A 26,378-nucleotide genomic window follows, 5' to 3' on the forward strand; every position below is an offset into this window, starting at 1 on the left:
CAAGGGGGACCCACGATGAGCCCCCATCTGAAGTTGAAGTCTAGGAAACTCCCCAGAGAGGTGTTGGTGGTGTTGGTGTGTGTTTCCATCCAAAGGTTAATGAACCTGGAACCAGCTGTTCAGGGTGATGGTAATAGCCCAAAACCCACACAAAAATAGAGCTCATGAATGTGTGGGAGCTTCCCACTTCTGGGAACTTTTGCTTCATCCAGGTTCAAGCTTGTTGGATGGTGCTACCCAGATTTAGGGCAGGTCTTACCATCAGTTCTGTGACCCAGAGAACACTCATCTCTGGAAACACTCTCTCAGATACACCCATATGTGGGCTTGACCAGTTTTCTAGGTGATTCTCACTCCAGTCAAGTTGACAAGATTAACCATTTTTGTCAACCATGCTCCAATGGTGTGTCCCAGAATGTGGGTGCTGGAGAAATATATTAAAAAATGTTTAATGCTCATGGTACTTTGCTATTTACGAAATGCTGTTGCATACATTTTGATATTTGACTCTCCCAATGACACCATTCAGTAGGCTACTTACTCACGATCACCAAATGGCATTGTTTGCTTTTGAGTTAGTGGAGTGGCAAAACTTATAACAGGGACAATGTCTTTATTGTCCACTGAGGTATCACTAATGCCTGAACCAATGCCATTCAATAAATATTTGTTGGAAAAAAAAAATCTCTGCAAGATATTTGTACTCCTGTTATCTGTGCTTTTTATGACATTTTCGCAATATATGCTTATATGTAGTTGAGTAAATTATTCTCATCTTATTCAATAAAATATGAACTAATATGTGCCTTATGGTCTTTTTTGATAGAAATACTGGAAATATTTGGATCCAACTGATATTTGGTCATTATCCTTCTGGTCGGTTTGGGTAGGAATAATTTGGCCCTAGAAAAACAGATCTGGAGATTGTGGAGGGACAAATGAATCATATGATCAATTGAAGACCCAGACTTTGGGGGAGAAAATCACCTTTCAAAGAGTGTCCACTTTTTTTTTGTTTTGCTTAATACTAGACCACGGGGGAGGGGGGTAATAAAAGCATATGGAGATTGAAATTTTATTGTATTTCTAAATTTGTGATATTGGATACCTTTTCACATGTGAAATTAAAGATGACTTGTAAGTCTTACTTCTGACTATTATAATAATAATAATATTCAGTCATGAAGAGTAAACTAATAAGATGAGAGATGAGCTGTCTCACCGAAGCCTACAAACAATTAATGTGGAACACCTGATATTTGACTGTGCTTCCAGATGGAGGGACAGCTTGACAAATGCCATCATAATTTACAACTTTTAAAAGTGTGGTATGAATGCATTTGCAGGAAGCTTTAAACAGCTTGAATTATTTACAGGTACAACTGTGCTTAATGTGGAGTTTCAATGGGTTTAAAATATTATTAGATTCAATCACTGGTCACAGAGTATAGGTGTGGCATGTGAGTGATATGATTAGATATCTTAATTAAATATGTTAGAACAGGATACATCTGTTTTGTGAAGTTGGGGCATGGTAGAATAACATTTGAATTTGACAGTTGGTTATTGACTGTCACTCATGAATCCCTTACCTCTGGTAAGACAGCATCATTTAAACTTATCCCTTCATGGTGATTAGAAGAATATTAGTGACAGGAAGCAAAGATGGAAACACAGTGGTGTCTAACTCTTAGGGGATATCTTGGGTGTCTATAACCCACAAAACAACTATTGATTGCTAACTGACAAGATTTACCTCAGAGTGTAACCTGAGAAAGCATGTAAACCAATAGCCTTGAAAGTTACAAATTAAATACTAAACCTTACTGATTAAATTTGAGAAGGAATCACATTATTATAATTATATTATTATTATTGTACATATCCTGTATGTTAACATACATGTAAATATTTATCTAAGGATATGTAAATGTATACATATGTATTTGTATAAAGGGTTTTTTTAAAGGTTTGATATATATCCTTTCTCAACATGCAAACATGTATATATGTATGCATGTATTTATGTTGTGTGTGTGTGTGTGTGTGTGTGTGTGATTCTCTAAAAGGCTATAGATGACTTTGTAGTCTGGTAAGAATGGCCATGGCAAGTCAGATGCAAGAGTCAGATGCAGGAACATCTGACTTTGGCATATTATTCCCTGAAAGGAGAAGTAGTTAATTTGAAATAATTTAGCTTGAAATTTATTGTCAGATACTGTGACTTACTTCCAAGCAGTAAGTGGAACACTGAGTATACAGGGTGAAGTGAAACTAAAGTTTCTAAAATGAACTACTTAATGATAAACTTCGGGTTCTATTCTGATCCTATAATCACTGAATGTTCTCTGTCTTTTATGTTTAATCTCAAGCTAGGAACTGAGTAGACAGTGGACAATCAAATTAGACTTGGGCCCTCTCTTCCTGGGGTTTACAGTCTAAGTGGAACTTATATGTTAAACAAGTCACATTCAAGTAAATATGCAACAAAATTTGATTAGCTCTGTCAAGAAAAGTAGGGTATAATAAAATAAGCAGGACAGAGACAGGGAGGAAATGAGTCAGGGAAGACTTTGGGAGACTTAAAGAATGATGGCAGGGGAGAAAGAGGTCCAAGTGTAGAAAAATGTGCAAGCACCTAAAGCATAAGAGGATTTAGTGGTTGGAACATGAGTCAGGACAAGGGCAGCCTTAAGTGAAGTGGGAGAGGAGGGGAGGGGCAGGTCATTTAGAGGTGACTAAGGAGTTTGTGTTAGGTCCTGACTGCATTGGGTGATTGAAGGATTTATACTGTGTGTGTGTGTGTGTGTGTGTGTGTGTGAGAGAGAGAGAGAGAGAGAGAGAGAGAGAGAGAGAGAGAGAGAGAGAAGCACAATCTGGAAGAAAGGAGATAAGAGTAGAAGCTGAAATCCCAGTAGAGTTTGGACCAAATGGATGCAGTGATAATGGAGAAATAAGTGATTCAAGATGTGTCTGGGAGTTTGAAGCTTAGAGCTTGGGGAAGGATTAAATAAGGAGCTGAGGAAAAGGAAGTCACCTATGACTCTAGATTTCTATCTAACCTTTGTAGTTTCTTCTAATTATAATATTTGATTCAAGAAAATGTGTCCAACACCTAGAAAGTTCAAGGTTCTTTCTTTCCTGGAGTGGGGGGACTGGGGTTTGAACTCAGGGTTTTGCTGTTTGCATGCACTCTACAACTTGAGCCATTCCTCTAGTCCATTTTGCTCTGGTTATTTGGAAGATGGGGTTCTCACAAACTATTTGCCTTGGCTGGCCTCCAACCAACCATGATCCTCCCAATCTCAGCCTCCCTAATAGGTAGGATTATAGGCATGAGCCACCAGCACCCAGCTAGTTCCAGGTTCTTCTAGGTAATCTGATGGTTTGCCCAGCTACCCCACAGGACAGTGCTCTGTCCTGTTTCTTTTATCTATCAAACAGGTATAACACTTTGGTTCTTCCCTTATGTAGAGTCTTGTGTCCATGGCAGTGATGTGCCTTCAAGACTGTATGTATCCAGAGACCCTAACACAGTGTGGACACATTGAAGACAATCAATAAACACATGTTGAGTAAATGAATGAACTAATGGGAAAATAATAATGAAGGGGAAATGCTGAATGCCAAGGTCCCTTACCCAACAGGATGAAGTACCATAAATACTTTAAAGTAAGTAATTGGACGTGTGATGGGAGAAGAGAACTATGAGAGAATAGAAGTTTGGAGCACAGATATCCTCAAAGGCAATTATTTTCTGATTTGGGACTTCTTTTAAATGAATAACAAATAATTTTTAATTAGCTATAGAATGGATTGTCCTGCAAACATCCAGCCTGGAACACCTCCAGGACTACTCCATGCTGCTGGTGGCTGTAGGTACTGACTGTGGATTGGGGCGTTGGCCTCCTTCCCAAGCCCCCAGAGGTGCTCACCTCTCAGAAGAATCCTCCGCAAGGCCCAAAAATCCTGCTGGTTTATTTGCAGGCCAGCTGGAGGAACAGTTAGCAGTTCATTCGGGGGATTCAGCTGCCCAGAGGACAATGTTTCTGCTTCTTGAGGGGCTCTTAGTAGCACATACAAGGAACAATTTATTACTTAGGCGCCTACTCTTTTTTCCTTTAATCCCCAGGATCCCGCCCACCTTGCTCAGCCTTCCCTAGTTTAGGGGGCAAAGGCGAAGGCCAGGTGCAAGCTTTCTCTCTCCTACCCTTCTCTCTATCAGACCTGCCCGAACCTGAGCGCAGCCCCGCCCTAGGGGGGCGTGGCCTCCCAGTTAGCCCCTCCCTCATCCAGCCCCGGGGGCGTGACCTTTCGCTCCTCCTCGCCCACGCCCTGCCTCTGGGGGCGTGTCCTCCCATACCGCCCCTCCCTCGTCCAGCCAGGGGGCGTGGCTTCCCTCACCGCCCTATCCTTGGGGGCGTGGCCTCCCGTGCCGCTCCGCCTTCGCCTTGAATCCGGGGGCGTGGCTTCCCGCGCCGCCCCGCCCCGCCCCCGCGCCGCCCTGCGCCGCTGGCCCTGGCTTCCCACAGGAGTCCCGCTCGCGCTCCCGCAAGCTGTCACTTCGGTGTCTGGCTGGAGCTGGAGCACGCAGGCAGGGTCTGTCGGTGGGAGACTGCAGGCTGAGGGCACTGCCATGGCCCCTGTGCTTAGCAAGGACGCGCCGGACATCGAGGTACCGACCCGCGCGGGCGCGCCGGGGCGGGAGGGGCCGGCAGGCCGGAGCGAGGCCTCCGGGCCCGGGAAGCGCGCGGCGCGGGAAACTTTCCTCGCGGGGCCTGTGGGCGGGGAGGCCAGGGGTGGGGATCGTGGGCTGCCCTTGCTGGTGGCCGGTCCACTTCGGAGGGAATGCCCTGTCTTGTCCCGCTCCAGAGGTGCTGCAGAAGCTCGGGAGTCCGGGGCACAGGGGCGCGCATTCCCGCCAGCCTACCGCAGACCCCCCCATCTGTCCCCAGTGTCCGCTGGGGACACCTGCCCACTGCCCCACCTCCTGTAGCCGAATCCTGCTGTTTGCAAGGTGCAGTATCGAAATAAGAGCTGTGCGTCCGCGGCAGCAGTGCCCGCAGCCCTGGTGTGTTGAGGAAACAGTTTAGCAGAGCGAAAATGGAAGCAAAGTGTCCTCAGGAAAACAGAAGCAAACTGTCCCTCTTGCTGTCATCGTTCTGTGAATAGGGTCGGAACTTGGTTCTCCCTTAATGTCTGTGGGGAGAAGGATTTGAAATATGAACGTGATTTTAGGCATGCTAAGCCAAGGTCAGCCCTTCTGAGTGAAGAAGGCAAACTGCTTTTTTGTTCTGTTTTGTTTGGAGTTTTTTCTTTGAGTGTCTTACGTGAATAGAATATTTCTCTCTCTCTCTCTCGTTGAAATAAAAAATATTTGCATTCCTTTTGGTGGCTTAAATAAAAGTTTAAAAACCACCTGTTTGCAGCATAGGCGTTTTGCTGCATTTCGTCTGTGTCACCGATGGAAGAAACTTTGTGCTTGCTCTTAGGGGGGAGCTAGTAGTGTGTTCTCCAGACTCCATACCGTGGTTTGAAAAATCCATTCTCGTAACAATAGCCAAAGTGTTGAACATCTCTAGTTACCTTACTTGTAATTTCTCTTGTGAAGAAATGCCTTTTTTAAAAATATTGATCAGAATGATTGGTTTAATGAAATATTCATGTGTGTACAGGGTAAAAGATACCACATTTGATTTGAGTCACTGTACTGTTTGGTTCTGGTGACTTTGACTTAACCAATTCCTCCTTTTTTAATTAAACCAAGTCAAATAGCAAACTTCTAACAGCATTCAGGTGTTAGCTATTTCAGAAATCAGTAGGTTTTGGCGGTTGGCTGTTTAATTTCAGAATGGTGTTATCAGCTTACCTGATTTCTTCCTCTGTCCCTCTTACAGTTGGTCTTTGAAATCAGTTCTCACCCACATACCTCTGAGAAAAAAAGATGTCAGTGAAATAGTAAGGATTCAGCTTAATTTTATATAGCTTTAAGGAAGAACATTTAAGAAGTTTAAGCCTTTCTGACCCATTCAACATTCTAACCTTAGTGTGGCCAGTCTATTTGATATCATTTATAATCTGTTATGGTGGTATTCAGACTCCTTCATATTTTGATCAGCAACATCTTTTATCACACGCAATACCTCACTTTTCCCTCAATTTAATACATATGATTCAGGAGCTAAAAAACCATGAAAGAGCATGAAATTAATCATTAAAGTATAATGCAGTGAGGAAAAATACATTAAGCCTAGGGGAGCATACTCAAGCGTGATGTCTCCGTTAATCCTATTGACTTTGCAAAGTTCATTTTTGTGCTCAGGAATCAGACTGAATTATGAAGGTGTTCTCTATCAAATTCACTGAAACTACTGTGTAGAGACTGATCTGATTGTGATTATTGTTTCAACTTCAAATACATGGAGAAGAAAGTAATTTTTTATAAGAAATTATTGGTATGAAATAATAATTGTGATCCTTGCTAAAGTTCTTAGTAAATGTGAAAAGAGTAGGAGGTAATGGTAGCAACCCACTGTGATGGTGATTTAATTTTCCCTGTGAGCTACCTATAGAATCTTAGGTTTCACCAGCAGCCAAGGCATAGCATTCTCCCTGGGGACAAAAGTTATTGCAGTGTGGCTTTGTGTGCTCACTCTTAATTTCTAGCTTCAAACAGGGTTTTAAGTGTTGGGAAAATAGTGAATAATCAAGTAACTAAACTGGACTGGATGCATTACTTGGTTATAAGACCTAGCTCATATGATCAAAAATTGCTTTTTGAAGTAACTGTGGAAAATGCACAAGAAGCCATGATCTTTTTCACATGCATTCATGTGGTTCAGAGCCTGACCTCTGGAGCTAACTGCCTGGGATTGAGTTCTAGCTTGCCCCCTATCTAGGAGTGTGACCTTGAACAAATAACCTGGTTTCTTTAACCTGCGTTTGCACAATCTGTTAAATAAAGGAAATAATAGCAAGGATAATAAGCAAATGTCTTATGTTATGTTGACAGTTTCTTGTTAGGAGAAGGGGCAAGCATGTTAATAAGTAAAAATGAAGGAAAAAATCTTATTCTTAGGAAAATCACAGCCAGTAAACAACTAAGACTCCAAAGTTCACTGACTTGATAGTTTTGAAAGCTATTTTGCTTCATGGGCTTTTGTTTTGGAGATAGTCTAAATTTGATCAAGGGTAACTTTTGAATAAAACTCTCTTGGGAAAGTTTCAGAGAAGGCCAGAATTGAACATTGGTCATGTTCCCTGACCTCAGCTTCTTAGATTGAATTGCTAGCCATTAGAATGTCAATATCTACACATTTCAAAGCAAGTAAGGATGAGTTTGAAGAGTTCACTTTTATTCAGTATCTTGTTCCCTTCTGCTGACAAGGACAGCTGAGCATATGAAGTGTATGTGTCTGCAGCAAGCTTTAAGACGTGAATATTAGCAGGTTTGGTATTTACTGCCACACAACACTGCTGCCTGTCCCTCTATTGCATCCACAGTCACAAGTCAGTCCACTGTTGGATTTATCATTTACTGAGTGTTAAGGGTTACAGCATATTTCTGATTTTACCCTGAATGAAAAAGGGATTCTAGTTTGTTGTCCACAGAATCCAGACATTTTGAGCTATGCAGAAATGGCTTCTGAGTTACTCATTCTATGACTTCTATTCACTTGAAAACGTCTTGACAATTTCCTATGCTTTAGTTAAGAAAATGAGACTCAAAAATACTGAAGTTGGAAAATTGATTATAGATTGGCAGAGATAGCAAAAATTATTTCAGAACACCCCTTGTTGTAACTGCTTTTGTTCCTGGGGATGGAGAAGGATCGAAAGGAGAAAACGGTTTGAAACTTTGTAGAAGCCATATGTTTTTATTTATTTATTTACATTTATACATATTATTTTTTTTTTACTAAGTATATAGGTGATAGTCATTTCTTCTCTCCTTTCTTACTGGTTGAGAACTATAGATATTTTGGAAATGCAATCCTAATTTATTAAAGCTGTTGAACATGGTACTTACTTGTCTTTCCAATCTCAATCTCTTTGTGGACCATACTTTTCCTTCACAGTGTTTTTCATTGATAAGGTGTTTCCCTGGGCAGTAAAAAAATAAAATAAAATAAAAATGTATGTAATGATCTTATTTGCAGAGTCACTCATTCCATTGATGTTCCCTTGTATTTTAAGGTTCTGCACAGTTGCACGTGTCCTTATGTATTTCACTAGAGTTTATTTTTTTAAAAACATCTATCTCTTGCATGTGATTCTAGAGGATTAGTTTTAGTAGTTTAATTAAGAACTATGAGATTAATGACTAATGATGAATCTGTTACTAGGGAGATTTTTAGATTGCGTCTGCTTACTCTGAATGATAGTGACTGATTGCCTAATTGTAAAATGTACTAGAATTCAATAGCCTCTTTCTCACATACTGGAGCTTCTTTCTCACTGTGGAGAAGAAAATCCACATTTTGACAGACAAATAGTAATGGTAAGCAATTAATAAGAATACTAAGAAGAGCTGGAGCACTGAGACAATCAGCTGATCTTTAAGCAATCATGTCTTTCTTCAACTGTTCAGCATTTTCCGAAACTCTGCATAATCAGGTAACAACACAAAGGCAGAAAACTAGACTTGCTACTCAGGTAAAGATCCTTGATCACTGGGGGAGAATGCTAACAGCATAAACTTAACCTACAAAGTCTGGAATACTAACATGAAAATGCAGTGAGACTGGAAAACAGAACGTCATGAAACCATGACAAAGAAGGTACTGTGAGAGATTTGGTATAATCCCAGCTTTACCAGAGCTAAAGAGGAGACTGAAAACTAGGATTGACTCAGGTATTTTTTGCTACTTAGCCATGTGGCAAGTAGGTAGCAGAGAACTTCTGTCCTCAGAATTGTTAAAACCAACCAACCAAACAAAAAACCTCTTCATTTATATTCTACCTTAATTCAAAAACACTTAACAAGGTCATTTATTTATAATCAGGACATTGGTTTTCAAATGTGACATGTTTACCTTGTGGATGTCTTTTGTCCTTAATCCTCTGTATCAAGACAGAAGGTATTTTTTGGCCTCAAATATCAATAGTGTGGGTGTTCACAGATATCCTAGAGCCAATTATACTTCCAAGGTAACTCTTAATAGGATTATGCTCTCTTCTTGTGGTTTAGAATTATTACTGCTTTCATTCCTCTTAATTAAAATGTTACACTGGTAGATAGGAAAGGTTTGCATTTAACTCGATATATAACTTTTAGATGCTTCAACAGAGTTATCTATTTATTGGTGTTAGGAACTAAAAACGTTTCTATGAAGTTACTTATTTTGCATATCATACAATCAAGCTTATTCTAAGGTTAGTATTTTTACAAACATTTTATTGAAACAATCCTGGGTTCAAATCCTACCTCTATTATTTGGTTATTTGTGTATTTGTAGTCGACTTCCCCCCCTGGACTATCATTTCTTCCTCTGCAAATTGGATTTAATCTCATTTATCTTACATATAATAGGTGTGAGGATTAATGGCTGTTGAATACATAAAATACCCCAGATGGCATCTGTCGCATAAAATGTGTGCTTTTTAAAATGGTAGTATTTATTTTAAATATTACTGAATATATCATGGATGGTATATAAATATTTTGGGTAGAAATTGTTAGATTCCAGGAATTAACTAGCAGTATCAAGTCCTACCAACAGAATCTAGACTCTGTTAAAGAGGTTAAATTAATAAAGTTGAAAGAATTATGAGAAAAGTTCATTATAGACTCATAAATGTTACAGTTACATATTATGAAGGAGTTGCTGAATTTTACTTTTCAATATTACAGGTGGTATGGAGGAAGAATTTCTGAAACTCAGGTCAAATTAAAGAGTAATTTTATTTCATATCTATTAAAAATACATATATTTTTTGGTGCTGCTGGGGTTTGAACTCAGGCCCTCACACTTACTAAGCAGGTGCTCTACCACTTGAGCCACGCCCCAGCCCTTTTTGCATTAATTATTTTTCATTTGTGGTTTTTGAGTGGGCAGGCCTAGACCACAAACATTGTATTTATGCCCACTGAATAGCTGGGATAACAGTTATGCATCATTACTCCCAGATATTTTATTGAGATGGGAATCTCACTAACATTTTTCCTGGGCTGGCTTTGAACTGCTATCCTCCTGATTTCTGCTTCCCAGGTAGATGGGATTACAAGCCTGTCCAGCCAAAATTATATTTTTAATACATACTGTATTGCCAGCCCTCTGGTGGCCTCTGGGAATACAAAGGAACCATGTGGCAAAGGCTTTCTCCATACAGAACTATCCACATCTATTAAATAGGGGAATAAGATTTAAATCCAGAGCTGACCCCATCCCTGAGTGTCTTTGAGAGTAGATCAGGGTTGATGTATGGGTAAAAACTATTATTTCGGTACTGAAATTTTGAATGGATTTGATATTATTCTTTGCCGATAAGAAATCCCTGCAAAATTAAAGCAAACAAACCAAGACATCTTTTTCTGTTCACTGTAGGAAACTTATCTTCTCCCTTGAGCAAACATAAACTTCAAGGAAAAGTTTTTTTCTAGACTTTTATGTGTCTCTGGGCCTACCACATTTGTTTACAAATACTGTTTTAAGTCCTAGAATGGAGTGGGTTAGAGGTCAAAACCTGTTTTGCACCAGGAAAAGGTAAAGGGTACCCTTTTTGAAAAATGACTGAGATATTAAACTTTTTATGAGTTAAAATTTGAGAATTTCAGCGTGGTTGTATAATAACATTCTTGCTATCTTCTACTTCTATCATAATAATTAAAGAGACAATCTGTGTCCCTACCTCCCAGGTGCTTGGAAATTGATATTATGAGTGCTTATGAATGTCCCCTTGAGGCACTCTTGACTGGGCCACTTTGAAGAAAAATCTCTTCATCAATAATTAAGCCCTGAGGGCCACTTCTCAGGGGACCCACACAAAATTACATGTCAACTCCAGGCCTGATTTATACAGATGGTGATCATGGATGAGGCCATAACTGCCCTCTCCCTCCCCCACTCTCTGCTTGTCTGCTCCATCACCACTTTTACCTGTATAGGAAAACTTCATCCCCTAATTTTCAGTTTGTTCTACCTACCTATGATTAACACATCTGTTCTTAGTCTTTGTGAAATTCTTTGAGTGATATTAAACGCTGCCTATAGTAGCATGAGACTTTTAAAGGTTAGTATTTCTAATAAAAAATCATATGAAAATATTCAGCAAAACAATAGAAAAAAATGCATGTTTACTAAATTAATCTTGTCTAAGCCCATGGTGAAAGTCTAGTCCTACTATATATATGGGTGGAGTTCCTTGTGAAGCTGCCTTGGGATTAATAACCTAACATTTTGTGTTTCTTGGATAATGTTGTCTTTAGCCAGACATGAAGACTAAAGGTTCAAAAGGGAAAATGAAATTCTCTCTGCCAGTTAGGTACTCATCAGTGGAAACCAGAGTGGGAGTTGAGACCACTGGGAAATTCTGTGCCTTTCTTTGACTTCTTGTTCCATGGTGACCTGAAAGCTTTGGGTCTGTCTTTCAGATACTCTTCCATTTCAAATATTGAGGAATACTGGGTTAAAAAATAAAACAAATTCAAAATCCTCTGTAAAAAGCATTCAGTTCCATTACAGATCCCTGGAGATAAAACATGATACCTTTCCCAGCAGAGTGCTCATTTCTGTGCATCAGCTTTTATTAAACCTTTTCTTCATTTCTTTGACTTAATTCTTAAATTTCTTTTCATGATCATCATGGAAGATTTAAAAGATGCAAAAATGACAACTAAAAAGATGACCTCAAATTTCCGTGGGTCCTCCTCCCTCCTCTCACACCAGACTCTCCCCTTTGAGTGCATAGTTTCCTAAGTAGTTTTAATCATATGAAATTTTATCTTTGCCTTCTTTTTCCTTTGGTTTTGGTAGCTGGTGATTAAGAATAGTGTTTTCGTAAGAGTTTTTCTCAAATCATTCTGTTGGAAATGCACTTGGGAGGGCTGCCCCATCTCACTTGTATGCTTCAACTGAATTATATTAAGTTTCTTAAATTTCATTTTTATTAGCATGCTATTGTTGTGTTGGGCCGATTATAATAAATAATTTCCTGTAAGTTTTGTTACAATCTTTCTCCACTTTCTCTTTACAATCCAGTAGTCAGGGACCAGAAAATAAGTTAGGCCATCCTGTTCCAGGGACAGGTGGAAGGAGGGTGTCCTGGCTAAAATGAATCAGGTGTAAGACAAGTGCCAAGTACAGGAGGGTGGTTGGCTTAGAGCCCACAGGATGACTGTGGGCCTGTGTACATAGCACATGTTTTTTCCTGGTTCCCTACTAAGAACATGTTTCCAGTATTAGGAAGATGTATCTGTTTCAGAAATGATGAAATTAAGGAAATAGAAATGTTAAGTGGCTTGATTAAAGTCAGTAGTGAACTGGAAACCAAAACCTATGAATATGAGCTCAATATGAGCTGTTGATTCAGACATTAAAATACATGATATGAAAATTACAAATCAGAGAAGTACCTAAGTGGGGAGTCCTTCAAAAGTTACCTCATTTTTTCTGACTGTATGCATTCACAGAATTTCTCAACAGTCTGCTTAATATTCAGTTCTTCAAGGAGTCCTTCATTTGTGTAAATGAAGCAAGGTCTGAATGGTTGCTAATTCAGGCCAGATGGTTGCAGTGAGGGAGCAGTAGAGACATCATCAATCACTTCTCAACCTGGTGTCAGCTAACCAGTTCTGCCCTTAGCTAGGCTATTTTGACCTCACAGGACAGAATCTGTGTTGGAAAGATCAGGAAAAAGAAGCAGGTAAAATGGACTATAAGAGTGGATTTGGGTTTTTAGTGCTGTATTTTCCCCCCTTCTCTTTAAAATATATATACATTTAGACATGTCTTATGAAACTTTGATTCACTGGAGCCCTGAGAGTGATAGGTATTTGCTTTGACATTGTTTTTTATAAAAATAATGATGTCACTGTCAGGACAACCAGTTCGTATTTGAGGTATAAAAAAAGATGTAATTACAAGGGTGTAATCTAAGGTTAATTTATATTAGCCTAACCTTTGCTCTGCCAGTGTCTTTAGATCTGTACAATTTTGAATTTATCATTCTATGATGGCAAATACTTAGAGGTAATATTGGGTAATTATAATTTGCATTACAGTGTTCAAAACAATTTTTCTCATCCTCAGTTATGAAAAATGAAATGAACACAGAACCTATGTAATTGTTTACTTTGTTAATACTAAAATATTAGACTTCCATTAAAAAAAAAAAACCTATGGCTTAAATAAATGTAATGTGAAGGGTCGTAGATGCGGTTCATGTGGCAGAGTTGCTTGTCTTGCAAGCACAAGACCCAGATTCAAACCCCAGTACTGCCAAAGATTGATAAATGCATAAGTAAATAAATGTAATTTTGAGCTTGGTAAGTTTTATCCTTGAAGTCAGTTTTCCTGGGGAAACTAGATCATAGTCCTTTGCAAGTTCTCATGCTGCAACTCTTGGTCATCAACCTTCAAGTTTGACCACTAGGGGAGTAATAATTACCCTTAATAGGTTCTTCGTTGGAAGGAACGTCTGTGATCAAAGACAGATTAAGAAGAGGAAAAACACACCGAAGTATATTAACATGCATATCTCAGACACTTATGCAAGATACCTAGAAAATGAGTAGTTCTGTAAGAGTTGACTTTCATCTTTCCAGCTTATATGCATCTTCAAAACAGAACAGTAAATTTTTAGAAAAGTTATAATGCAAAGTCGAGTCTGGATGGGTGGCATCTTAGAGGGAAGGCAAATAGGCCATTAAAATCTAATTAGTAGAGTTTGTTAATATAAATTCCTCCAATACAATTACTGGAGCTGATGTTCTAAAACCATCTTCAGAAGTTCACTTTTGTTCTCCCTGATAGAAAGGAAGCCAGGACACCTGTGTCCTGCATTTTTGGCAGATAGAGACAGGGCAGAGAACTCTTCTGTATCCATTTTTCTTAGCTGTCTTCAGCTCAAGAATCTTTAATATTTAGAGGAGGCATATGATGGTCTTCCACACTTGCATTATTAAGATATTGTCACTGAAATGTTATGATTGTCTTGAAATGCCCACAGAATCCTGTGTAATAATCTCTGAATTATCTTATTGTTTTAATAATATCTGTAAACATAGTGTGGTTTTATCAGCATAATGCATACACATAATGAATACTGATACAATAAGTAAAGAAGCACTTTTAAGGAAAAGTAGAGGTGACTATTTCTCTTCGTCCATTGACCTGCTGATAAATTAGTGGTTGGGTGTTCTGGGTGTGCTTGCTAATTAACACGGTTCAGTGCATCTCTGATGCTGAAGTTAAGCCCTGTGAATGTGGAGTTTGAAAGAGAGGTTAGTGCTTTTGTCTCCAGTGTCCATGGAAGCTGACTTCTTACTCCTCACTCTCTTCTTCCAGTTCCCATTTGAGAAGCAGCAGCACATTTAGTTAGCTCTTTCTCTTTTTAAGTCATCGGCTTCTAAGATTCAAGTTTCTATTCATCTGTCAAAATTTTTGGACATTTTTAATTTTGTTTTTGGCCATTTGTCTTGGAGAAATACAGATTTTTTTTTTCAAAGGCTGTCTAAAGTTTAAATTATGAAGTTAAAAACACTAGCTGTTTGGATTTCTGGGCTCCTCTAGTGTAGTATAGACTAAGTTTAAATGATGAAATTATGGGCTTGAAAGTGAATTAAGGAGAATTGTAAGATAAAACCAAATTATATGTTCCAAAGAATAATTTTAAAAGATATTGTTGATCCTAACATTTTTGCCACATTAATGTATAATTAACTGAGTGACCAAGGACATTCCCCTAGCCTTGTCCATGGGACATATTGCTTCTTTAGACCAATATGCTTTGCTCATTTCAAATTCTGATTATGTATGCAGACACTCTGCTTTGAAATTCGTAGGCAGGATTGATCCGTGAATTACGAGAAGTACCATGTACATTTTAAAAGCTATCAAATGCTTCATCTAGCTTCATAAACTGTGCTTTTAAGAGTTTTATCTCATTTGAATTAAAGTTTACTTTTTCTGGCATAAATATATGTTCAGTGTTATAAATTATAAGGCAATAGAAACGTGGGGTATTGCATTCTGTTATATTATTAAAGATAGACTGTTTTTAGAGCTTTGATGTTTACTTTCACTTCATAGTGAATACCTCAAGGGATGTATTAATTGGCTAGCCTTTGCTTCCTCAAGTCTTAACTTGGTAAAGTGCGTGAATGGTGCTTAAAATCCAACCTGTTACATAACTAGTTGGAAAACCAGTTGATTTCTATCACAGGATGTCTTCAATTAAGTCAAATTCTCTTCTTTCCCAGCATAGTGACCCTAATTACAACCTAATATTGATCATCCTTTGAAAAAAATGTTTATGCCTTTGAATAAAGTGCCAGGAAGGCTTATGGGAAATATGAACTTATGCAGTTACAGGAAGTACCTTTTTGTAAACACTCAGAAGTGTGTCAGAGTGAAATGGACACTAAGAAGGGATTGTTCCCTAGTGACATGCCCCTTTAAGAAACTCTTAAAAGGCAACCAGTTCTCTGCAGTAGGCTCCTTTTACAAAATATTCCATGAATTGAAAAAAATAAGTAAATATCACTAGAAGCCAAAATCTACTAATATGATGAAATTACTACTTATTACACAGTAACCTAACTCTGCTTAATTTATGTTCATTGTGAATCTATAAAATGACAGCTCAAGTAGAAGAAGCTATATATTGAAGATGGTGGTGATAATTTACTCAACTTTGAAATAAAGAGTTTTTCAATGGTAAAGGCAAATTTTCAATGCTTAAAGAATTATTTTGAATGTAGGGATCATGTAATCTTTTCTTTGGAAATAAAAGATACGTAGTTTTACCCAATAAATTTGAAACACTTCACACTGGTCTTTATTACTGACATGTCTTATGATCCTGGACCCTATTCTACTTCTCTGTATGGCTTCCTACTAGAAGTACAATAGTGGGTAATTCAAAGTATTTGAGACCCTCTTTGTAGTAATATTTTTGTATGAATATGGTGACGTGATGGAATTAGAATATTTGGTGCTGATACTGACTCTGCCTTTAGGTTGGGTTGTACTTTGACCTTGCTAGGCCTATCTGTAATTGGAGCTCCTTGTGGCTCTTCCACCTTAAGGAGATGAGTTCAGTTCATTGCATGTCTCACTTACATTTTGCTTTATACAAGTTACTGGAAGTGCTGAGATGAATGAGAGGCAGTCATTGTATTCGATAACCTCAAAATATAGCAGGGCAGACAGGCATAACCAGAAAAGTTTAGACAGTGTGGATTTAAATTGGAATACATGAATTTGAGAGTGGTACTAATATCTGTGAAGTTGATAAATGTTAAACATGAAGTTTCTCTTATAATGGAAGTAGTGTTACTGACATTTCTGAGTTGTAAACTATATTTTTGGTACCAGAGCATCTGTGATTTTCTCACAATTAAGCAAAAATCCTAGCTTTCCAGAGAAGATGCCTGGACTTAATTCAAATCCAACAATTAAAAAGCATAGGAAACAAGCTGCATTTCACTGTTAAATATTTTTAGCCTATATGTCACTTTTAAGATGACACCAATATTCAAGTGATGTGCCAAAAAGAACTGAACATTTGTTTCCTGAGCCAGTTCTGTATCCCAACTTTAATTTCTGTGGTCATGATTTCCTTGGCAGCCACAAATGGTTGACATGGGAGGTGCATTTCACTTTCTGTCTCTTTACAACCTATAGTAATTATTATCAAATCCTGCTGTTGCTTCCTTAATAAATAACATGCACTAGGAACTTTGGTAGGTATTGTGGCTAATAGACAAATGATAGATTTTTTCATAGTATCAAGGATTGTAGGCAAGCACTCTGCCACTGAGACACATCCCCAGACCAGAGTTCTATTCTTATTATAATTTCTTTTTGTGGCACTGGGTTTTGAACTCATGGGTTCATGCTTGCTTGGCAGGTACTCTACCAATTGAACCATGCCCCCAGCCCTAGACTTTTCATTAAGCCTGACATATTTCAAGTTTTCTTTACCCACTTCCTTGTATCAAAGGAAAACTGACTTCAGTATTTACAATGAATGCACAAAAATCCTTGAATTATTTTACATGAATTGAAGGTAATATTATTTCTACCCTGATCTAAGTACAATGTAGTGATTAATAGAACTGAGTTGGAAGCCAAGGACATAACTTAGAATCTGTCACTACTTGGGCAAGGTACTCCACTTCATTTCTCATCTGTGAACGGGCATTAAAATTACCAGTGAAATCAAAGCATCAGTCTGAACATCAGCTTGATAATCACTCAGAGAAGTCCCTGGTATGCTGTAAAATCTTGCATACTATCACATATGCAAGAGTATGAGAAAGGTGTGTCTACTTTTTTTCTAAATAAAACACATTATAAAATTTTAAGACAAAGAGGCTGAACTGCCTTTTTAAATTATATTTTAGACTGGGAACAAATTCCGCAATAAAATCAGAGACTATTGATAGAGACAGAGTGTTTTGCATGGTAAATAACACATTTCAGTCTGTTAGGGAAGGTTTCACAAAAATGGTTGTGGGTGTAGATTATGGGGAAAGGGTTGCATGCCCATTATGGAGGGTTTCCAGAAAGCAATTTACAAAGGAGCATTGTGTAAATTTTTATTCACACCGTTGTGCTATGTTGCCGAACATTTATGTCAGTTAAAATGGCGAGCAGTATTAGTAGTCAGTCAGTAGAGATTAAAATGAATCATGTTTTTTGCTTCTGTGCTGGCACAACAAAATTTCCATTGATCATTTTTTGAAATGAGTAATTTTTGGTTTAGGATTTTTGACATCTTGATGGATTTCAAGAAAAATACTAACTTATGCTGATGTGATTTACCATTTGTCTTTTAAGTACATAAGCCAAATGCTTTCATTTTGAAGTTCATGTACCCTCCAGTTCTGAGTATTCTCTCCTGTCAGTTGGACTATCAGCTTTCTGCACACAAAGTTGACCACTACAATCCCCTTGGGCACTGTGGGGACCAATTAATAAGGCATAATATAAAAAAAAAGGCTCAAATAAGAAAGCAATTTATTTTGTCCTCATATAAAAGAAATCCAGAGATAGATATACATGGCTTGTAACACCGGTCTGTTTTTCCACTCTGATATCTTCAAGTTCACTTCTTTGTTCAAGGTTTTAGGGAGAGCTTGAAAGGGAGGGAGGAAGAGGAAAGTCACTCCCTCCTTTAATGAGTCTCCCTGGAAAGCACACCCACACTTCCAACACTCATCTTACTGGCTGGGCCTTAATCTTATGGCTTACCCTGGTAACAAGAAAGCCTGGACTTGGAGTCTTTAGCTGAGAACTATGCCCTTCTAACTGTAATAGTATTTGTTACTATGAGTGAACATTATGGATATTGAGGTACAAGGTTCACACACTCTGCCATAGCCATTTGTTAAAGTGACTGATTCCTGATGTTCATCCACAGAAAATTAGCAAGTGTATGGAGAGATCTGATATACCATATTCTGGAATAGCTGTTTCACTTGAGTGTATCTGCCATATGTTAACCTTTTCTGTTTTAAAGGCCATCGTTCCAAAATCAAATATAAATCTTTAGTACATTCACACAAGATTTCTATATAATAGTGAGTGGAAAAATCACTTATTGCCTTTCCAAAATTGTTTCTGAATTTTTTTCAAAAGATAGTTCACAAAATTAAGTCATATGACAGTAAGTGGCTACTATCATGGTGCTTTTACCCTACTTCTGCATTACTCAAGGTGAAATAATAGGGGATGGATTTACGTTTTGTATTGGGGGCCCAAGACCATCCTCAGGTTCTTGGATTCTCTGGACTAAGATATTGTTAAAGTCACAGTTATAGTTTATTGTGGTGAAAGGACAGATTAAAATGGGAAAAGGTACACCAATCATGGTCTGGAGGAAACCAGCCACAGGCTTCCAGATGTCCTCTTCTAAAGGAGTTACTCAGAATGCACATAATTTCCCCAGCAATGAAGAGTGACAACATGTGTGATGTGTTGTCAACCAGGGAAGCTCACCTAAACCTTGGAGTCATGTAGGTATACAGTGCTGTTACTGTCTTCAGTTGGTCAGGTTCCATACCACCAGAGAAAAAGCAAATGTTCTTCATTAATCTCATTGCTAGCGTAAACTAGTCAAACTGGTACAAAGTAGTCCAGAGCTTCAGGCATAAAAATCACTTTTTCTCAGGAGTGAGCTGTGTGTCACTTCTGACAACAGGTCTTTTTTTCTGGAAGGTGTAGGATTTGAGCAATTCAGGTGTATCAAATTGACACCAGCCTGTATGCATTTCTTCCTGAAGTCATGAAAAATAAAGTATAAAGCAATTATTTTGGAGACACTGGCTATCAGGCAACAAAAGAAATGAAGGGAGCCCTAATATTTCCATAGCTTACTATCTTGAGTGAGTTTATAAGCTGCAGTTCAGGATGGAGGAACCCATAGAGAGCTGGTAGGCTCCCTCAGTTGAAGGGGCAGAGTTTACTGGAGTGTGGAGATCAAAGCAGCTAGGGTTTGTAGAACAGAATAGCACAGAGGAAAATGTTACTAAGAGTGAAACCTGGAGATCTGCAGAGGGTACACACAGATAAATGAGAAATGACCTAGGGCTAGGTAAAGAGCAATCAGAGAATGCAAAGGAAGCATACCTGGTACTTCCTTGGGTCTAGAAATAGTGCCTGCTCCTACCAGTCCAACTAGAAAGCGTCATGATTCACAGAACATTGGGCACTCACAAGTTCTTTTTCTCAGTAGTGGAAATAATCATCCCCAAACCAAATGCTACTCAAGTCCTTTACCACCCTAAAAACCAAGACTTGAAGGATCAAATTGTTTCCAAGTAATTCAACTGTATCTTAGAACAAAACCTAAGAATATTTATAGGAATCAAAAAGCATATTCAATAAGTTGACATTCACAATGTCTGTCACCCAAGTAAAAATAACCAAGCATGAAAAGATATAGGAGAATATGACCCATAAGGATAAAAATCAATGACTCAAATTCAAAACTGACACGTTAGGGTTAACAGAGAATTAAAACAATTCTTACATTTGTGACCTATGTGTTCAGAAAGTTAAGTAGAAGCATGCAAGGTAGTAGAAGAACCAAATCAAACTTCTGGAAGTGACAACTATGATGCTTCAGGTGAGAAACACACTGAGATTAAAGACAGACTAAGCATGGCAGAAGGAAAGAGTGAATTGGAGGCATATAGTAACTATCCAAAAAAAGCACAGATAGATAAGTGTGGATCAGTGAGTTGCAGGACGAGTTTGAGTGACTGAATAACATGTGACTATAATCTCCTAAGGAGAGGAGGAGTGGAGAACTTGGAGAACAGAAAGAATATTTGAAACAATTAATGCATATATAGGTCTGTGGGGTCCAGTGAAATACAAGAAGAAATATGAAGAAAACCACACCTTGGCACAGGATAGTCAAATTACTCAAATTACTCAAAACCAGCCTTCAGGTCAGCCACTGATGCCAAGCACGTAGGGTACACAGAAGAAAAGAAAGGTAACAGCAGATTCTTGTGAACAAAGCAGTGAGAAGACAGTGAACAGCACAGGGGGAGAAGCTCCCACCCTAGAATTCTGTGCTCCCTGAATGCAGTATTCAAAAACCAAGGTGAAATGAAGACATCTTCAGACATATAAAAGTTGAAGAAATTTATCAACACCAGATCTGTACTCCAAGAAATTTTAAGAAAGTCATGTCCTTCAGGAAGAAGGAAAAGATAGCAGGTAGAAATATGGATTTATACATACCAAGGAATGCAGAACTGTAATAAATGGTAAAGACATAGGGGATGTATGTGATTTTTAGTCATTACTTAAGTCTCTTTAAAAGATAATTGACTTCTAATTTAAAAAAAAGTATAATAGGGACTTATAGATACAACTAAAATGGAAAATGTATAAACTTCAAAAACATCATGCTGAGCTGAGGAAAACAGTTACAAAAGACCACATTGTGTGTGATACCATCTATATAACATGTTCAGAATAGACAAATCCATAGAGTCAGAAAGTAAGTTAATGGTTGCTTAAAGCTGGGGGCTTGGGAGAAATGATGGCCAATGGGTACATGATTGTTTGTTTCTGAGCAAGTGTTGATGAAATGTTTTGAAGCTGAGTGTGGTGATAGTTTAACGACTCTGTGAACATACAAGAATCTTTGAATTGTACCCTCCAAATAGGTGAATTGTGTGGTAAGTCAGTTACATCTCATAAAGCTGTTATAAAATTGCTTTGCTAAAGAAAGAAAAATGTACTGGCACTGTATGGGGGCAGAGAGGATATATGTTAGGAGTAGCACAAAAAAACACTTTTGGGCAGTTTTGGAGAAAGTAATTTTCAATGAATACCCAAGGGGTGGCTGAATATTCTTTCTCAGTTTTAAATTGGAGGAATACATGCATTTCCCTGGAACTTGTTATGCCCTTTGCCTACTCAGGTAATAACATTTTCATGTTTTCTTATCATTGAGTATGGGCTTTATATAAAAGAGACTACTTCTGTGTCATGTTTTTTGATGCAATGAGTGTTTGGAACAAGTCTGAATTAGGAAGGACAATCAAATATGAGGCTCTGGAATCTGCTCTCACAATTTAGCAGATCCTAGGGACCCAAAGAAATTTCAGCCATTGGTGTGTGGGGGGGACAGTTTAGGTCAATTAGCACTTAATTACAATTGAATACCAGTAATAAGTGAAGCACTATTTCTTTATGTCCTGCTTTAAGTTCAAATCTAAACTATTTTAAGTGAGTTCTTTATGCCCCTGAAGTGGAACTGCTAGGTCATTTTTGTTAAAAATTGGAATAGCTCAGTTTGACTTCATACTGTATATTTTCTACTAATTAGTACTGCTTTTTACATGAAGACTGTTCTCTGTAGTTATTCAAACAAACTGCATTACTAAAGAAGTGTCACATCTTAATTCTGAGGAATAAAGTGACAAACAGTAGTTATATACATGCATTTTGTGTCATTTAAAATAGTTAATACATTAAATTATATGTTTCTAGTAGAGGTAATCTTAATTTCTCTTTTATAAATGCCCTATAATATCCAGAGTATTTCTATATGTCAGTAAATATCTTTTTAAATCTGTATGATATGTTTTTTTCACTATAAGTAGACCATGATTTGATTTTTCTTTTCCTGCCAGGCATTAGTTATTTTCTAGCATTTTATTACCGTAAATCATGAACCACTGTTTCTTTTGAAGCATCACCTTTTTGATTTTATGGAGTAGAGTGGAAGCTGTTTTAGAAATTACATGTTCACATCTGGCCTCTCTTAGCACTACTTTCTGGGCTCCCACAGATCTGAGCAAGAGTGTGTGAATATTCTGAAAATCACTTTATTTTCTTTCATGTGTCTTCGTCAGTGGTCTGCAGCTTCTTTTGTTTCAGGGACCATGGCTTTCAGATGTTGCAGGTATCTGGGTAGTACAAGAAAATCCCAAATTTTGACCCTAGAACATTTTCACAGTAAATAACGACAAGCAAGTCCTTTGATTTCCTGTCAGAACTTGTTGCTGATGTGACATTCCACACATTGCAGGTACAGCTCAAAGTGTTCCACTGTGGCTTCAGCAAGGGAGTTGCATGATTAAACCTTTGAAAGAAAGTGAGGCAACTGCTGACCTCCCATTACAGAGTGTTTAATGATTAGATGGTTTTAAATCTTTGTACCTGCTGACAAGGAGTAAATACTGTTCCCTTTGTGCTCTGAAATAGAAGCGACAGTAAGAAAAACAAAAGAACAGAGTTCTATTTTTCCTGGCACCTGTAAAGTCATTGTAGTTTCCAGCTGTTTTTGTTTTTGATTTTTGACTATTTTGCTAAGGCATTTTTCTCATTCATACCTTCATTTTTGTGTATTTTCCCTGTAGAGGTATTGTGCTTGGTTTTGAGGACCAGAGGATGGTATAAAATATCATTGCCTTTCAGAGTTTTATGCTTTAGTTTGATTGGGAAAAGCATATATACATATGTGTGTATATGTATAGACACATGTATATATACACATATATATAAATAATTGATGTGATATCTTCCTCATCATATGAATAAAATGGCAAGAGTTTCTTTAGAAGATCATGAGTATAATACAACATTGACAAAGGCCCAGTCTTAATTTTTGGAAGAAATGATTCTTAGTTTTAACTCTAAAGTTAGTGTTTAGACTAACATAGAGTAACTATGTCCTAGACCTAGGCGATAATATAAGCAAAGGCATGGGAATGTGATTTTACATAGATTTAATATCAACAAATAGGTTAGCCTGGAGGTGGGTTGCTAAGTAAGGTGGGAGCCAGATGGAAGTGCAATAGGAATTTATTTTTTTGTTTATTTATTTTTTTGGTAGCATTGGGGTTTGAACTCAGGGCCTCATGCTTGCCAGGCAGGCAATCTACCACTTGAGTTGCTCTGCCAGCCCATTTTTGTCTTCAGTATTTTCAAGATATTTTGCCTGGGTTGTTCTTGAACCCTGAACTACAGTCTTCCTGATTTCTGCCTCCTGAGTTAGCTACGATTACAGGTGTGAGCTGCAGGCACTCAGCAAGAGAGTGTTTTTTTTTATTAGTGTTATGTGTGTAATGGGGAACCATTTATACATTGTGTGCTCGTACACTCACATGGGTGGGCATCTATGTAGGGGGTCTGTCATAAAAGAAAGGAAGTGCAGACATGAATAGTCCAATTAGGAGAGTACTGTGATGTTATTATCCAGGAACTTTATAGGATGGAGAAATAGGGAAGTCAAAACCAGGCCCTTTGTGATTCTGTGGCTTGGGAGAAGCTGTATAGATTGACAGCTACATGAATCCCAACTAAAAAGAGAAGTGATTGTATGACAGAAATCAAGAAATCAAGAGGAGTTAAAATGTTTTATGGGGGGAAAAAGGTAATGTGGGTGTTTTGGGGTTTTTTTTTTGGTATAAAGAGATTAAAATCATGATGGAACATGCAAGTATATTATTTGGCAGTCAATGATGTGGTGATTACAGAACAGGGCAAATATCATGGAATTTGGTACAAAGGTTGGAAACAGATAGGTAATCATTAATCCCAAACCCTGACTATGTTAGGGAAGAAGATCAGGGATTCCAGAAACCCTTATTGCACCTAGATGAGTAATGAAGTTACAAAAGTCAAGATGGGAAGCTGGGTGCCGGTGGCTCGTGCCTGTAATCCTAGCTACTTAGGTGGCAGAGATCAGGAGGATTGTGAATTGAGGCCAGTCTGGGTGAAAAGCAAGACCCTATCGCCAAAATAACTAGAGTAAAAAGGGCTGGAGGCATGGCTCAAGTAGTAGAGTGACTGCCTCAGAAGTGCAAAGCCCTGAGTTCAAACCCCAGTACTGCAAAAAATAAATAAATAAATAAAAGGAAGGATAGTGAATAGAAAGAGAGATATTAGTTGGATGTTAGTGGCAAATACCTGTAATCCCAGGTACTCAGGAGGCTGTAAGCAGGAGGATCAGAAGCCATTCTAGGCAAATAGTTCCCGAGACCCTATCTCGGAGGGACTGCATTCAAATCTCAGAACTGTGGCCAGTGCTAGTGGCTCATGCCTATAATCCTAACTATTCAGGAGGCAGAGAACAGGAAGGTCTCAGTTTGAAGCCAGCAAATAGTTCCTGAGACCCTATCTTGAAAAAACCCTTCACAGAAAAGGGCTGATGGAGTGGCTCAAGATGAAGGCCCTGAGTCCAAACCCCAGTACCAAAAAACAAAAACAAATGAACAAAGAAACTCAGTACTGCCAAAAAAAAAAAAAAAGGTGTTCAAAAAAAATGGATGTAGTTTTCTGGATACAAGGCTGAATTAAGCTTCCAATAAAAGGGTGACATCAACAGCATTCAATTACCACATAAAAACAGAATTGAGAATTATGGTAAAACAGCATAAAAATAACATAACTGTTTTACAGTTTTGTATTTTCTTGATTTTTAAATGGTCCAACTTCCCAACTACTTGCTTCACTTCTCCCTCTCAGAAGAATAGATTCCTTATGAAAATATTCCAAAATGATAAAATGATATGACAGCACCCAAAAAGGAAAACTCACTTTTGATCACTTCATTTATTAATGTAAATTCCTTGCTGTCTACTCATCTTTAGCTGTTGATCAGGTAGTTGAAGGGCAAATAGTCAATCTATGATTTATTATTATTTTGTGAAAATGAAAATCATTCTACATGTTCAGTTGTCTAAATTTTTTCAAGATCTACACTCAGTCCAGCTCCTGCTCCATCTTAAGTCTTGTTACCTGGTATTGCTGTGTTGCTATGGTGCACACTTTGCCTTGCTGGCATTAAAGTCACCCAGCTCTTGTAAATCAGTGTTCTGTGGTGTGGGTTCTCATCTTGATTTATTTTTGGTATGTCTTTATAAACACTGATACATGATATTTTAATTTCAATTTCTATAATGAATACAAATGTTAGGGTATATATTATTAATGTCTTGTTACTGAAGTTGTTTAAAGAGTAAAGGCAAGTGTGTAATAGTGTTAAATTCTTCAGTAATATTCTTTTTTAGATTTTAATTTAAGCAATGTTATGTAAGATCTCCTTTCGTTATTCTGAAGTTTCTGCAGGTAAAATAAACATGTAGAGTCAGTATGGTACCATTTGCAATGTTTAGATGACACTGTCTTTTATGTTGAAACATTATTAGGGGCATTTGCTTCATTCCACATAGTAGACACCTTCCCGTGTCTGTCATAGATTGTTTGTATCCTTGCAAAATTTGTATGTTAAAGCATTCATTCCCAATGTGAGGAATTTGGAGATGGGGCCTTTGGGAGGTAGTTAGGGGAAGTTGAGGTCATAGGGTGGAATCCTGCTAATGGGACTTAAGTCCTTATAAGAAGAGACAAAAGAGAGCTTGCTCTCATACTCTCTTCATATGAAGACATAGTGAGAAGGTAATCACCTGCAAGCCAGAAAAAGGGTGCTTACCAGGAACCAAATTGTGCAGGCTGGATTTCCCAGCCTCAGCATTGTGAGAGATAAATGTTTGTGGTATTCTGGCACTGTAGCACACTCAGGTAAGCATGGTGTCTAAACAAGAACAGCCACCAATTTAGCTCTGCTCTGTATTATCAGTTGTATGGTTATGGGGTTGGGGACTTAGCTCAGTGGAAGAGTGGTTGTCTAGCAAGCCTAAAGCTCTGAGTTTGGTCCCTAGCAGAGAGGAAAAATTATAT

General features: G+C 38.1%; 1 protein-coding gene across 2 annotated transcripts in view; it reads left to right on the top strand.

Moving 5' to 3' along the window:
• The first annotated feature begins 4,493 nt into the window (after positions 1 to 4,493).
• Dpyd (dihydropyrimidine dehydrogenase) overlaps positions 4,494 to 26,378 on the top strand; it is a 798,376-nt gene continuing 776,491 nt past the window's right edge. For both annotated transcript variants that reach the window (XM_074050934.1, XM_074050937.1), the window contains exon 1: positions 4,494 to 4,675. In XM_074050934.1, the coding sequence (XP_073907035.1) occupies positions 4,637 to 4,675 (39 nt within the window). In that variant the 5' untranslated portion in view covers positions 4,494 to 4,636. The remainder of the gene's footprint in view (positions 4,676 to 26,378) is intronic.

This window comes from Castor canadensis, chromosome 12, assembly GCF_047511655.1.
Source record: "Castor canadensis chromosome 12, mCasCan1.hap1v2, whole genome shotgun sequence".
Classification (NCBI taxonomy): Eukaryota; Metazoa; Chordata; class Mammalia; order Rodentia; family Castoridae; genus Castor; species Castor canadensis.